This window comes from Falco biarmicus, chromosome 6, assembly GCF_023638135.1.
Source record: "Falco biarmicus isolate bFalBia1 chromosome 6, bFalBia1.pri, whole genome shotgun sequence".
NCBI classification, from domain to species: domain Eukaryota; kingdom Metazoa; phylum Chordata; class Aves; order Falconiformes; family Falconidae; genus Falco; species Falco biarmicus.
The window spans coordinates 38,576,132-38,592,065 of record NC_079293.1 but is presented as its reverse complement, the minus strand read 5'-3'; the positions used below and the strand labels follow the sequence as shown (position 1 = coordinate 38,592,065).

Below are 15,934 nucleotides of genomic sequence, written 5' to 3'. Positions count from 1 at the left end.
CCTCAACAGAAAAATAATTGTGAAAAAAGTTCACTCTGACATTTTTACCACTGGATTTAATTCATAAAATTGAGTGGTCAACTAGACTTTCTTGTACAACTAGAGAGAGGTCAAAATGGAGATTGATGCCTTTAGAAAGACATATTACTTCTCATTTAAACTATGTGGACTTCTTGTAGCAATGTCTTTTGTCATAAGTAGGTGTAAGACCATCTTCCCATTACTAACTAGTAATGTTTAAATGAAATAATTTCTAAAACCTAAAATCTTGTCCTCAGGAATCATTACAATGCCTGCTTGGGGAAATACCACATCTCTCTTTCCTTTCCCCAAGCATATTTATTCCATTATTTTCTTTTTTTGTGTTTTTTTTTGTTGGGTTTTTTTTTTGGGGGGGGGGAGGTGTTTTCCCATTTTGTGCAGAGTCTGTTAAAATTTGAGCCATATGGCAGAGCTATACCACATCTTCTGGTTGTCTTCTTCTTTAGACTTCACCAAATTATATTATGGGATTTGATATATGCTGAACAGAACCAGCCACCATAGTAAGTCCAGGAAAACTGATTAATCAGAGGCTATGCTAGGTATAAAGTCTTCCTTGACCAATGCATTGTTTCTAAAGCATGCTGATGGCATTATTGGCCCCTGTTGTTAAGAAGTCTTGAGCAATTTTGCAGATCTCCGCATGCAGTCACATTTAATTCTGTAGTACTGAATGTCCACACAGGGTTCTGTTACTTGAAATAAAATGGTGGTCAAGATATGTCAGCAGTCTGTGTTGACACAAGTGGTTCAGTCCTTTGGGTTCACACAATTCAGAACTGGGATCTCTTCAGTGACCTGTGTGGAAAGTGTCCCAACAGATGTGAAATAAGTACAGACAGTAACGCACAGAAGTTGGTCAAGGAAAAACCCTATTGCCACAAGGCTGTGCACCTCACCTCTCTTAAGAGAAAAACAAGGTGGTGGAGTGAGAATTTGGTCCAAGTGCTAGATGTAAGTTAATTTTGTGAAAAGAAAATTACTTTTAGCCTCTTTTACACACAGATAAGGCAAAAATAATATATCTGTGCTGCAGAGATAGCTTTTGAAATACAAAGGCATAGCATAACTTACTTCAGGCTCCAATTTAACTGGAAGGCAGTGCAATATTACTCATTTCCTTTGATTTCATTTACATTAGATGCTTTATGTGTTTGAAGGTAGAAGAGGTGCTTACTGATGGACGTCGAATCATCACTTTCTGCAATGGTACTAAAAAAGAGATCAGTGCTGATAAAAGGATGACAACAATTAGCTTTTTTAATGGAGATGTAAAGAGGATCATGCCAGATCAGAGAGTGGTGTGTACTTTTTTTTTTTTTTTTTAAACAAAATAATTCAGTGATTTTCCAGCAAGGTCCTATCATTTTTCTTGATATATGAATTATGGGAGAAATTGATGAGGAAGGGTGTTGGTTTAACAACCCTGAGCAGTGAAACTGCTTCATGTACAAGGACAAAAGTGGAAAGAGATGAAGGTAACAGTCAAAAGAGATGAAGGTAACTGTCAAGGCAACTGCCAAAGAAGGAACAAATGGGTAGCTGGCCAAGCAGATAAAAGAGAGTGAAAGAAGGCAAAGGACAGGGGCAGTCACCTGAAGCAAGGACTGGTTTTTACACATTTGCAGGGTAGTTAGCCCAGGAGGTTCTTCCCTCTTGGCATTATGTAAATATAAATAGTTAATAAAGAGAGCTAGAGCAGAAAAAAGTGAAGCCTTGGCAGCAGTGGAACTATTTTAAATTAATAGTGCATGGGTGGGAGCCAAAGTGGAGGTGGGAAGATGACTTTCATGTGTGCACTGTTCTCTTGCATGCTGCAGAGAGGAAAGTAGCATCATCTAGACACAGCCATGAGGAGGGGAGTGAATAAGAGAAAGGAACAGCAATGCAAACATAGCTACTTTTACGGATGGCAGATGCAGAAAATGACCTTGAAATGACTTTTTTAAGATGGCTTATTTTTAAGCACAATGTTATGGTTGAATCTGCTTATGCAAATATTGTGAGAATGCTGCAAACACTTCATTCTCCTTCCAGATTTATTATTATGCAGATGCACAGACAACGCACACCACATATCCAGATGGCCTGGAGGTGCTGCAGTTTCCTAATAATCAGATAGGTATGCAAGTGCTCGTAAATGTGAACTCTATGTGCAGGAAGGTTTCTGTTAAGAAAGTGTCGTCTGGTTCTGACACCAGCAGATCGGGTATTTTCTTCTCATTTTGCATTGTCTTTGCATTTCACTTCCAGTGTGCTCCATCACTTTACTGCTCAGTTTCCTCCTACAAAGCAAAGATAATAATGGGATGTAAATGTGTATTTCCTAATTTCGATTATCTGATTATTTGATTCTTTAATTTCTTTAGCAGTATGCTGGATATTATTTCCACCCTCACTATGATATCCAAAAAAAGAAATCTGATCTAGCTTTATGTAAAATAACATGAAAGAACACTAGACAGACTTTTTACATCTTCTTTTCCACAGAAAAACATTACCCTGATGGCACACAAGAAATTGTATTCCCAGATCACACAGTGAAACACCTCTATAGTGATGGATTCAAGGAAACTTTTTTCCCAGATGGTACAGTAGTAAAAGTAGAAAAGTAAGTCTCATGTTAATGACAGGAACCAGGCATCTGACACAGGTACAATGATACTGACATTTCAAACTGGTTGGAATGTGCCTGGCTGGTAAATTTCCAGATGAAAGAAGACAGGAATTGTAAGATAAGGAGGGTTTTGCTACAATGAGGCCCTGAAAATTGTTCGCTTCCACCTTGGATGCTAGGTGACTGGTTAGCACTGGCAAAGTGACTGTGAATTATTCCTCATTTAGTTCCATGTAACTTCCCACTGGCCAGGTGGGAGATCACCAGCTGTCTGTGCGGGTACTAAAAGACTCAGGGTGAGGACTCCTGAGCTCCATTCTTAGCTTTTGGGTTCCCTTTCTGATCTCGGGCAAAGCATTTCATGTATTATATCTCTATTCCTTTATGCCAAATGAGGAAAAACAGCAGCAGGACTTTGCCTCTTCTGGGCTTAGGGAAAATCCTGTTGTAAGACAGATTTCCTGCTTGCAAAATGCCTTGAGGTGCCTCTGTGAAGAAGCCACGTACAATGCAGAGCTCACCAACCATTAGGTATTACACTATGTGCTGCAGTACCTTTGTGTTGAAATCTCATTGTGAGATCGGATATCTAATGCCATCCTATGTAAATTCTGAGGTGAATTATAACCTGGCTGAGGAAGTTTCCTCTTGACGTTATTTTCCTCTTTCATTGTGTCGCATTAGACAGTTCAGTGAGACAGGTTAATAACAGACAATGCCTTCTCGTGACTTCTTCATTCATTGCTATTTCTTTCAGGAATGGAGATAAAATAGTGGTGTTCAGTAATGGCCAAAAGGAGATTCGTACTGTGCAGTTCAAGAGGCGGGAGTACCCTGACAGCACTGTAAAAACGGTGTACTGCAATGGCAGGCAGGAAACCAAGTACGCCACTGGAAGAGTTCGAATCAAAGATGAAGAGGGTAATATCATCCTAGATAAGAAGTGATTCCTGCCCTCAAAGGGCTCCAATGTACGTAAGTAGCTCAACCCATTTTCTTGGCTGATCAGAACTGTTAGGAAGATTTAAGCCTTGTGAAAATGAATGGATGGATCTGTAGGGCTGAAATTTACTTTGGCTCAGTGACGGGTGCTTCGTTTGGAATAAACTTACCTGAATGAAACGTCGCTTGAGTGAGACAAGAAGGAGATGCAGTCAGGCTCTGTTTGTGTTTTTAACATTAAAATAAATGCCCCTAGTACTTCTCATCAAAGTGTTTGTTTCATGATACTGATCACACTTTCCCTTTTCTGCTAGTTAGTTACAGAAGTGACTACAATTAAGGAGCATGGCATAAGAACCTCAGATCTACAAAGCTTTTTGAATTTCAGTTCAGTGCTGCCTTATGCTGACTAAAACAAATCTACATGGCTTTTTTGTCTCAGTCGGCCATCATGAAAAATGTGGAAGTAATTAATGTTTGGTTGGGTTCTTTGAAGCAGAAGATCCCAGCATGTATCAGGCCTTACCATGAGCTGTATGTTAGACCAAAACTCCTGAGCAGGATTTGAGTGAACAGTCACAGCTCTGGATGCTCCTTCCAACCTAAATTATTCAATAATTATATGATCATAATCTAAGAACTCTGTCTTGGGCAATTGAAGCAAAAATGTAATGTTTATTCCATCCCAGTCATTATTCCAGATGAAACAGCCCTTTATTCTTCCTCCAGCAGTCTTTCCTCAGACCTCCTCTGTGTTGCTTTGTTTTTGAATTAACCTCTCCCACTACCGCCTTTATTCTTCCAGTAATACTTTCTGGGCAGTGAATCTCTCCAGCTTTAAGGCTCTCTGGATGGCACATGATACCAGGGGGATTAATCATTTATCAAACGCTGCTTTCAGCTGCCTTCCCCATAGACTGCTTGTCCATCATCTGTCTTGAATTTTTCCAAAGCACTGAAGCATTTCCCCTATACAGCTCAGCTCATTACCTGCCCATTGACTGGGAAGACCAGTTATCTCCTTATGGTCTTTGGATTCCTGTAGCAACAAATGCACTTCAGTAGCATGCTGCTTTAGCCTTTTCTCACACCTAAGTGCAAAATAATTGCAAGATTATGGAATTCAGTCTTTCTTCTCTTCAGTTTCCAATGGATCAGACTATCAGCAAATCACCATTCAAATTACAGACCATCTTTGGAAGAAATAGATTGAATAGAGCAAGAAGTGTTACTAATACTGATCGTACACATGTTTCAGTTTATTAATTTGATTATGATGCCATGAACATCCATGCAGTTTGATGTTGGCTGGTGTGATAATAAAATTGCATTGATTTTCCTTTACTCCTGTATAACAAAGGAACAGTTTATAAGCCTGTGCTTTTCACTACTGAAATATTTAGTGTATGTCTTGTAAAAGAAAACTCTAATTAAAAGAAATGCAAGATAGTGTTCTTTTCAATGTTTCACCAAGATTTTCAGTTGAGTGCTGCCTTACACTGACCAAAACCCACTATGTTGATTTTTTTTTCTCAATTAAACATCATGAAAAAGGTGAATGTGATGAACGTTTTTAGTTTGGCTGGAAAACTAGATGTGATACTATTGTTTTCTAAAGGACCGCTGTTTTTATTCGCAGGAATTCCTTTTAACAAAAGGTTACTGTTCTCCAGTTAATACGCTGACATTCCTTTTGTTTCTATAGTAATACACGAAACAGGCTTTGTTTGCAAGCCTTAAAATGCTGTTTGCCAATCAATAATCTGTGCATATAATCCCTTCTAATTGTAAATTAAATAAAAAATAATTTTATTTGTGTGCTGCTTGCTTCTTGCTTCATTAAGCATTCTTGACTGTACTTGCAGGAAGCATTTTGATCCTGAAATAATTTGTCCTACAGTCCTGCACAGGTGTAACAGATAGGGGATATGTGCAAGTCAGTCTCTGAAATTATGCATGCAGCGATGCACGTGTGCAAACACCTTGCTGATGTATGCATTGACCCTGCTGATGCATGCATTCACCTTGTTAGCACCTGCTTACGGGGAGGTTATAATGGTACCTAAGTATGGGCCTTGTTCTACTTTCTGGCAAATCAACGGCAAACCTTCCATTGGTGTAATCAAACGGTGGGACTACTGAGGATTTCACAGTATTTTTGCCAACCCCTGTCTGGCTACTGTTTTTACCAAGACATGTTTTTCAAGTAACATTTTATAATACAATAGCAAAGGGTTTATGAAAGTAAAGGCACAAATTTGGTTTGAAAAGGAGACATAAAAACACCTACATAAATGAGAAGCTCTGTCAGGTGCTATAACTTGGAATCCTTCACAGACCAGTTATGACACATGCCACATTATTTTTCACAGGCTGATTCTCACATCCTATCTCCTCCACCTTCCACTTGCATTAATTAGGTAACCAGAAGCAGTGATGGCTCTACCAGCTATAGTTCATAGTTGTAGGAACACAAATAATCCAAATTAAGTGTGACTGCATATGGACTTAAACTGTAGTAATACACATACCTACTTTACTATCTTTTTTGTCCTAGAGGGTTTATAGCGAACAAATTCTTGTGAATCCTTCGGGGATGTGGCACACAGCTGGTAAGCCCCACTGCTCATCTTTCTACAGGTTTTCTGGCATTAGTGAAAGCATGCTACAGCCAGCATTTAGCCTAAATTTTGATTCAAAATTAAAATAGTGACTTCTGAACAGTTACTTCCATTCAGACGGCTGGGGGCAGCAAAGATGTACAGGGGAAGGGCGGTATTTTGATCACCATCTCAAATGCTTCAGTTCAGTGTTAGTATTTTTCCGTGCACAGATGATCACCAATTTTAATGCAAGCAAAACAAAGCTGCCAAACCACTGTACCCATCAGGTGGCTAATGCAGTCTGTGAGACAGAGGTTTGATCCAGTCTTCTGAACGTGGTATTTGCAGTTTATATGCTGCCCTCTGATAATGAATTTCTCTGTTATCTTGGGAAGCCTAATTATTTCTTTATTCAGAGCTTATCTGAAACAAAATACTGGAGCAGTATATAGATTTTTTAAAAACTACTTTCCATATGAACTACTACAGAAACCTTCCAGTCATAAAATGAAAGTTATTTCATACTGTTGTTTCATACAATGCAAAATTAATTTCTGGAAATGAATGTTGGGAAGCTCACCGGATTCTTCAATGATAATTTTGTGTCATTCATATTATAATGCACCTTTGTAAACTGAGTGCGTGTTGAATGCTCCATGGTGTAAAGTGACCAGTTTTTCAAGTCATAAAGACCCCTTAGTTAGGAAAAGAAAAGAAGCAAAGATCAGTAGGAAAAATAATTTCGAAAGACTGGCATTTCTGAGGATGTTTTGAGAAATGCAATTCTCTGTTTTTATTCTGGAATTAGTTTAATATTGCAAGAAATACTTTTAAAACCAGTACTTTAATTTTAATTTTTACATTGTGTATTGTTTGAGTTATCTCTATTTGTAATACAATTCCAGTGTACATCTGCCTCCTGCCAGCTAAAATTGTTGTTTATGATGTCTATATAACCTAACATCAACACAAAAGTTAAATAGCCTACCCTTTTCTTTGTGTTCTGCTGCTCTGATGTTAACTGTTTGCTCACTAATTTATTTCCTTTATGATGCTTCTGGGTAGTGGCTGTCTGCCATGGTTTAATGCTGTGGTGGTCTGTCACGCAGAAAGGTGAGTTCCACCAGTACAGATTCCAGTCTGAGTCATCTTGCTCCTTTTTGTCGAATTCAGTCCAGCTGTGTTCCAGTAAAACCTCACAGGCTACTGCAGGGACATTCCCATGGAGATGGAACACCAATGGCCTCAAGACATCTCTTCTATCATAGTCCTCTGCCATCATCTCCACCTTATTAGCTGAAAGAAAACATCACCACCAGAAAGGAAGCAATGAAATTAATGCCACAGATTGTGCTAGCAGTCATCACCTTTGCTGTATTCTTAATACCTGTCACTCTCAACATATTCTCAAAGCATGTCGCCCCTGTGTGTTTCTATGGTCCACGACTGAGAAGTCAAAGGCCGTTTTAGCTGAAAGCTATGTAAAGGCCACTGATTCCAGACAGCTGTTAAGACAGCACAAAGCACTGACTGCTGCAAAGTTCTAGTCTCCACACTATTTACCTTGTTTTTGAGGTAGCTTACAACAGCAGTAGCTGTCCTAAAGCTTATAATTCTTGAATACTTAAGACTTTTTGGTTTTTGCAAATGCCTTCAGCCTAATGGCTGTAACTTTGCCTAGTAAAACTTACCTGACACTGCTGCATTACTGAGACATTCTACCAGCTTAGCATGTTGCCCTGCTCTGAGCAAACTCTCTTGATTAAGATTAAAAGCCCAATGCAAAACTGACGGGAGACAATAGGAAAATGCCTGTTGCTTCCAATGTTTTTTTCCTCCTCTGACATACGCTCATTTATCTCACTGATAATCTGCTGCTGCTCCTCCAGTGAGCTCCACCCCAGTTCCTGAACAGCAGGGCACATTCTTGTCTCACGACTTTCCTCTCAAGGCAAAAATGTTCCATAGAAAGGTATGTAGATTCTGAATGAAATACCATTTCTCACTATCTATAGTGGAAGCAGATGATGGTCCACATCTATTTTTATGGATAAAAAAATGTTTTTTGGGTTATTTTGGGCATAACAATTCTCAAACAGTCCATGGAGTATGCTTTTCCCTCCCCAGCTAGTTCGATATATACAAGACTCAAACTAAAACACCTGTCTTAGCCTGTCTGGTGGCATAGTGGACAAAAAGTGCCATGGATCTATAGATTCGAAAGTGTTGCTGTTTCTCTCAGTTTTAATTTCCTGAAATCCTACAGACCTGCTCATTGAGGATTAGACTCCATGTTTGGAACAGAATGTCTTGGGTGAGAGAAGAATGTTTGTACTGAGGACCATTCTGACATGACATTACCATACAGACCTCCACCTGCTATCAGAAAGTAGCAAGCAAAAGAAATACAAAGTGAGTGGGACATATGCTAGACAAGACTCCTTCACATCCAAAGTGACATCCTTTCTTTCTTCTCAGGTTGAGTTTTAGACTCCAGAATGAGTAGCCTCTGCCTTCCAAACAACTACAGAAACCCAGGGAACATGTCACACCTGTAAGTACTGCAGGCAATATGCAGCTGATTTGGCCAGGGATGTGTCTTCTATGGAAAAATTACAATCTGTTGAAATGGAAAGCTTTTTTCCAGTGAACAAAAATAATCTTTTGCCAGCTTTTTATTTCATTTCAATTTTCTTGTTTTGAAATTTTCAGAATATCTTATTTTCATTTTTTTAAAAGACAATGTTTTAGAAAGTTTTTTAAAATGTTAATTTAGTTTTAAAACTAAAACCCCAAACGTGAAATGAAATGCTTTACCATTATCAAAATGTAAGTTAACATAATTCAAAAGTTTTGCAAGTTGCAAAGCAGTTTAAAATTCTCATTATTTTATTTGTATGTGGAAAGCAATTTAAAAAATCATGCGGAGTGAAAAAGCATGTTTCTTTCTCCACTATGACATTTGGTATGATGTACCTACATCTTGGCTGCCTAATGCATTCTGCTGCTGCTAACAGGCTCTGAAGAGCTTGCAACTCTTCTACAAGCAGGTTGTGGGGTCTGTAAGAAGTGCGTTACAATGCAGAGAGAAAAACCAGAAGACTCTATGGGGACTTGATGGGAGGAGGGTTTTACAGAAGAGTTTGGGTGGTATTTCAGGGAGGCTGGGAAGCTGGACAGCGGTGTTGAAATATTTTTTTATACTTTTATACTTCACCATAGGACTGTCATGTGCAGGTTAAAAATAGCCCTGGACCATCCTATATCCTGAAGCGAGGGAATCATTGCCTAAAAATGAAAGGATTTGAAGCAAGCTTTGGTTCAGGATGTGGGGAAAAAAGCTTCCATTCAAAAGGGACTTTAGGCCTCATTAATGGACTGACACTGTGGTCAAAATTTTAATATCTGCATATGATGACTTTCTATATTCCAAAGTAGTATGTAATTCTATCTTCCGGTAGTAATATGTGTATTAATATATGTAGTGATGTTTTACAGGCAGATTTGCAGTGCCCTTCTATTGCAGTTTAAGCTAGTGTTGGAAGGGAGCAACATCTAAACTGCACTGGGATTATTTCTCTGAATCCCCTCAGAGAGCAGAGGTTCCCTCCCTCTCAGACTGCAGCTGAATCCTCCTTATGAGAGCTTTCTTTGGTTGAGGAGTTTGTAGGGAACGGGAGAGAAACATGATGAGTAGGTACTGAAGAGTGGTCATGATGTAACAGGACTTACATAAAATACCATGAAGAGGAAAGTAGTCTTGCAGAGAGTGCTTCCTTTCAGACCCCAGGACGTTTGCTGCTGAGCTTGTGCACAAACCTAGTGTGGTGGCCCTAGGAAACTTTGCTTCCACTGTCATCTTTGTCATCTTTGCTTCCACTTTCTTTCCTGGGAGTTCTTTTTCCTGTCTGTTTATTAAACAGCATTATGTCACATGCTAAAACACAAAACAACAACAACAACAAAAAAAAACCCAACCCAAACCAAAACACCTATACAAAACTAAACAAGTTTTATAGTAGCTGGTTTGATTCCTTGAGCAGATTATTAATTTAAGAAAAAAAAAAGTGTAATTGAAAGTAGCCATGCTAAGAATTTGGATGAGTCAACTTACAGACTGCAGTTAGCTTTGTCTTTTCTGTACATCTCAACATTGCTATCAGCAGTGTTTCAGTGAAAGGCACTCTTGTATGTGAATCCAGCGTGTCATAAACTGTGCCATCACAGTCTCTGCTAGGTAATCACGATTTAAGCTGTTAGTAATGTCTGAACAATGAAGCCTTCTTTGGTGTTTTGTTCATATAAGCTTGTATTAATGGAACACGTTTCATACCTCTGGCATTCCAGGAGTAGTTTGCAGGAAATTGGCCCACCAAACCTAGATATGACAAATGTCAGCTTCAAATTCCCTGGTAATTAACTGCAAAGAAAATCAAATATTGTAAGTAACAACAAACATGTACCCACTTTTAAGGAAGTCATATCACTTATAAGCAGAAGCTCTTGAAATGCAATGATGAAGCAGTAACTCTAGGATTAGGCATTAGTCTAAATGAATGAACACAAATTTAACTCACTTTGCTCTGTATAAACGTGTGCCCAGATGAACACCCATCTCTTCACAGCCTGCATCCCCAGAGGGCTCTGTGTTCAGCCCGTTCTTTAATAACTTGGAAACCCACCCACGTGTCTGCAGACACTGTTCCACAATGCAAAAACTGCTCGGGCTGTCTCTGACCACCCTGGAACGTAACACCTGCCTACCCAGTGCTGGTGTTCCCGGGGATGCGCGCGTGTCCCCTTGGGCTTCGTGCTGGCCACAGCTGCTTCCAGTTGCTCGGTTTTACAGCTATGGGAGGAAATACAGTCCTTAACGGTCAGGCATTACAAGTGTGAGTTTGCTGGGTCAGGCACTACAGGCGTGTGTTTGCCAAGTCAGTGCAGAATGTCTCTGTAATTAAACTCGGCAGATCGACCAGCGGTCTTCCCTATCGCCTTTAAGGCGTTGGGGGATGGCAGCTTAATTTCAAGGGTCGGGACATGGCAGCTTAGCTCTGCCACCTGCCCAGGGTGGACTCCTGCCCCCAGGATGGACCCCCACCCCCAGGATGGACCCCCACCCCCGTGGGTCATGGAGGGAGCCTGCTGCACAGCGCCATGAGGCAGGTGTAGATGTCCTGGCAGCTGCAAGTGTTGGTCAAGCCCCTCGACCTCCTGTGTGTGCATCTGAGACCCTCCAGCTGCCTGGACCTTTGGTTCATGCCATAAGACACCACAGTATTATGTGCCTCATTACTTAATATATCATTATTAATTACTTGAACCTACCTTACATTGCACATGAAAACCATAATAAGTGGGCTCCCCGACACCTACATCCTCAACAGAGATTGATGTATGGCCCAGCCTCAGTCCCTGAAATCTCTGGAAGAAATGACTTGGCTGTCCTCTCTCAAGGCCTCTCTGGCATAGGTAGCCCCACTCAGTGTCCTCATTACCTTCATGTTCTCATGGTTCTCTTGTGTGCAGGCCTGACTCTCCTCCTATACCTCTGGGGAACCACAGTTTGGGACTGAGGATACCAGGGAACACAGGGCATTCTGTAGGTGAGCAATAGCAGGTTTATTACCCGTTGCCTGGTTTAGAGCTCTGGAAGGTTTCAGGCATGTGTCTGGAGGGGGATTCATTTAGCTACAACTTCAAACCCTGAAGCCAGTGTCCATTGAGATGGCCATACCTGCTCTCATAAATATCAGACTGATAAAAGCTAGTGTTTCTTTGCAGGATGAACACTGTTGTTGCCGTGGGTGAGGTAAGAGCTTGTGTGGCAGTGAAACATGGGATGAAGAAGGATGAGTCCACCTACACCGTGCTGCTGAGTGAGCCCTCAGCACAGACAGACCTATGCTGCTCACTGGCTGCCAGGCTGAAGCAGGCCCTGTGGGGTCTTCCTTGGCTGTAAAAGAGCAGAGGCCTCATGCCACAGCAACTTAACCATCATTTTGTTTCTTGCATTTCAGTGAAGAGGCGTTCCTAGCTGAACTTCTGACTGAAGTTTTTTTGATATGCTATGCAGCAAAATCCCCGTTGCCTCTATAGTAAAGAAAATCACATCAATTTTATAACTGTATACTATCCATGCATAATGATGTCCTAAATGGAAGTTTCCATTTAGGTCATGTCCAAAACAGATGGGCATCTTTATCTTCACCCTTTCCCAGGAGTAACCATGTTCACTGCATCACCATGTGTAGCTGTGGTTTTCACTACCACAGTACTGGAGTTTTTCCTCACGTTACCTGTGGGGTGGAAGAGTTGGATTTCCCCCTATTTTACAATTGGGGAAAAGACTGCAGTAAGGTTCTGTGACAAATAAAGAGTGGAAAACAGCTCCCCAAACCACAGGCCACAAAGTCCTGTCTCCCACGCTGACTCTATCTGTGATACTGAGGTTCTCTCCAAGGTCAGAGCACCTTTTTTTTGCTCCTTCGTAGCTCCTCACAGTTTTAGCTTGAATCTGTGGAGTGAGGACTCATTTTCTGGGCTGCCATTGCTAAATTTTACTGCAGACAAATCCTGGGCACACAGAGTACAATACAATTAAGGAGGTGTGCTGGGTTGCCCCTGGCCACCAAGAAAGCACCCACCTGGTTGCTTGCTCGCTCACCCCACCAATGGGATTGGGGTGGGGGGTGGGGGGAGAATGAGAAGAGCAAAAGTGATAGAACTCCTGGGTTGAGATAAGGACAGTTTAATGGATGAAGCAAAACTGCGTGTGCAAGCAAAGCATAATAAGGAACTCATTCACTACTTCCCATTGTCAGGCAGGTGTCCAGCCACTTCTTGCAAAGCAGGACCTCAGCACATGTAGTGGTTGCTTTGGAAGACAAACTCCATAGCCAGGAACACGCTCACTTCCTCCTCCTTTCCCACAGGCTTTTATTGCTGAGCATGGCATTGTGTGGTACGGGATATCCCTTTGGTCAATCTGTCTCAGCTGTCCTGGTTGTGTCACCTTCTAGTTTCTTGGCCACCCACAACCTATTTACTGAGGGGGCAGAGTGACAACCTGGAAGCTGGGAGCTGTACGGCTCAGCAACAGCCTAAACATTGGTGTGTTAGCAACACTGGTTTAGTTACAAAAAACCAAAACACAGCACCATATGGGCTGCTATGAAGAAAATTTACCCCACCCCAGCCAGACCCGGTACAGGAGTAAAGAGTAAAACCTATCAAGCTGTACATCCTCTGAGGAAGGGATCATATTTTTGTTCTATAGCATCTCATGTAGCATGTCCCGATTTCTGTGTTGGGCTGTTACAAATAATAAATGATTACATTCACACAGATCAAATTTTCACTGATATTGATCTCAAAAATCCTCTTTGCTTCACTTGCCATTGAATATTGCTGTGTAAAAGAGAATCAGAGGAGGATTTGGAGATGAGTTTCACTGTTATCGAGACGAATTCAAGTTTCTGTATCAGATGGAAGCAGGACAGGGTGAGAATCAGCAGCAGCCTAGCGAATCCATCTGTAATCTCGGGGCAGCTGGGATACTGTCAGGATTCTGCAGCCACAGTAGTTATGCCATTTGTATTTCCAACAGAGAGATTAACAGCACGCCTTTGAGCTGACAGGACAAAGGCACAAGAGAAAGGTGGATCTGTGAGGGAGCCACCTGTCACCGCCTTTTCTGCAGGACATAATGAACTCTTAATACTTAATTGTATGAGACCTGGAAAAGAAGCTTATCGTTTGAAACTCCATGAATAAACACAGGTGAAGTCTGAAGGGGGAATCTAGGTGCTTGGGAACAAGAAATGTTAGATAGTAAATTAGCATGAAAGGTACAGTTATTTAAAAGCCCTAACAATTTGGGGATTTTTTTCCACATCAATTGTATTATTGATTTCTATCATGTTGTCACACCATATGGTGCCTCATCCTTCTGTTATGGTTAATAACTGAGAAGAAGTAGTTTCAAATGTTAGATTCATGGCATGCAGCAACTTAACTAGCCATGTAGTTTATTTCCAGGGGCAGCACTCATCTTGGAGATGAACAACATTTGTCTTCAATTCCTTTTCTGCTGTCTGCCTCCCACAGAGGGTCTGATCATAGCGTCATTACCAATAATGATCATAATACCTGTACAGTGCTTTCTCATCAAGACATAGGGACACTGGCAGTAATTGCACTGTAGCATTCTTCCTGCAGTAAACCCACAAAAATCCAAATCTGGAAACAATACAGTATGGATAAAACTATACAAAAGTTGAAATGAGATGAGGGAAATCCTCACTTGAGGCACTGCTAGATGCATATAGGTCACAAGCAGATACTATAGCATTGGCCTATCCTCCTTTTCTCCTTCTCACTCTATGACTTTCAGTGTTATCTGCATCCTTTTCATGGCTGTGTTCCCCAAGTAACATGCCCTGGCTGTTTATCTTGAAAACAGCTCTGTCCATGGATGGGTAAGTGGGAAAGTTCATAATGACTGAAGTATTTGGTCATGTGCAAAGTATCTCTTTTGGGAGAAAGGTGCTGTAAGTGGTGACAATAAAACTGGAGACAGGAAAACCAAAAGGGAAAGAGTGCTGGGATAGAGGGATAACATGGACTGAAACACAGTTGTCTGTTGTCTGCTGACAAGTTTACTTACAGCAAGTGTTAAAGAATGCAGGTTAAGAACAATGTAAATCTTTATAATTGGTGGTTCCATGAAATGTTTTGTATGGTCTGCAATCAACTGAACAACTCCAGTTGCTGTCATCTTCTGATTTCACATGCGGGCTTCAGTTTTGATTGTAAAGCTATGGTAATAGGTCTCATCCACAGATACAAAATGCGAGGACTTTTAAGAGTCTTGTTTGCATTTATCAACATTTTATTGATTAAAAAAAAAAAGAGAAAACTTTTAGTAGGTCATCTGTATGAAAGGGTGAAGTCACGTAATCTTCCTTTATAAAGCTGAGATGTCAAAAGATATTTGTACTCCTAAGACATTTGCATTACACTGGCCTTGAAATCTGTTCCTTTACCACCTTTCTGGAGACAGCACACATTGGAAGACCCTTGGAGACATGTCTGTAGGAGCTGGACAGTTTGCTTTGCCTCCATTGCTCTGACCCTGTTGGATTACATGTGTGTTTCCTGGACGAGGGGTCCTACATTTCCCTTCTTTGTAGCAGTACCTGTCCCAAGGGAGCTCTGGGCTTTGAGGTATTCAACCACTCCATACATCACCATAGACAACACAAGCACAGACAATAAAATGTACAGTTTGATGTAGACTTGCAGTTTGGTGCTATAACCAAAGGCAATGACAAATCCAACTGATTCCCAGAGACGGTAATTTGCAAAGGCAGCCTCCTTGTGTTTCTCAAATAAAGTGCCATAGAGTGCTGGAAGGAAGGAGAGACACACCTTGTGAAGATTAAGTCTACAACCATGTATTTTCTGCAAAGGGAATAAATAGACCACAGTGGGGAAGGTAGACCCTCCCTCAGGAATGTCAAAGAAAGGAAAATACAAGCTTTGTCTTAAAACATTTTTATGCTCCTGTGACTTGTTTCAAGTGAAATAACAGACCAAAAAAGATAAAATAGAGACTATCAGAGAAAAAAGGAAGAAAATGGGAGGAAGGAAGAAAGGATGGGCTCTGTTGCAGTTGAGATGGCAGGAAGTTTATTTTTCAAACTATCAGCCACAGAAAAAGGTGGTT

At 40.8% G+C, this 15,934-nt stretch overlaps 2 protein-coding genes across 4 annotated transcripts in view; one reads left to right on the top strand and one right to left on the bottom strand.

Moving 5' to 3' along the window:
• LOC130151850 (centromere protein J-like) overlaps positions 1-6,865 on the top strand; it is a 41,454-nt gene extending 34,589 nt beyond the window's left edge. Inside the window, exons 16-20 of the mRNA XM_056344629.1 lie at positions 1,203-1,343; positions 2,080-2,164; positions 2,533-2,653; positions 3,417-3,634; positions 4,745-6,865. Coding sequence (XP_056200604.1) covers positions 1,203-1,343; positions 2,080-2,164; positions 2,533-2,653; positions 3,417-3,606 — 537 coding nt within the window. The 3' untranslated portion in view covers positions 3,607-3,634; positions 4,745-6,865. The remainder of the gene's footprint in view (positions 1-1,202; positions 1,344-2,079; positions 2,165-2,532; positions 2,654-3,416; positions 3,635-4,744) is intronic.
• Positions 6,866-7,029: 164 nt separating this feature from the next.
• UNC93A (unc-93 homolog A) overlaps positions 7,030-15,934 on the bottom strand; it is a 28,211-nt gene continuing 19,306 nt past the window's right edge. Inside the window, exons 8-10 of one of the 3 annotated variants that reach the window (XR_008822698.1) lie at positions 10,538-11,053; positions 9,937-10,437; positions 7,030-7,500 (exon numbers count right to left, since the gene is read on the bottom strand). Coding sequence is in view for 1 of the 3 variants with exons in the window: in XM_056344390.1 (XP_056200365.1) it covers positions 15,349-15,614 (266 nt within the window). In the remaining 2 variants the exon portion in view is untranslated. Of the gene's footprint in view, positions 7,501-9,936; positions 11,054-15,074; positions 15,615-15,934 lie in introns of those variants that run through there. The other 2 variants (XR_008822697.1, XM_056344390.1) reach the window with 2 other exon arrangements.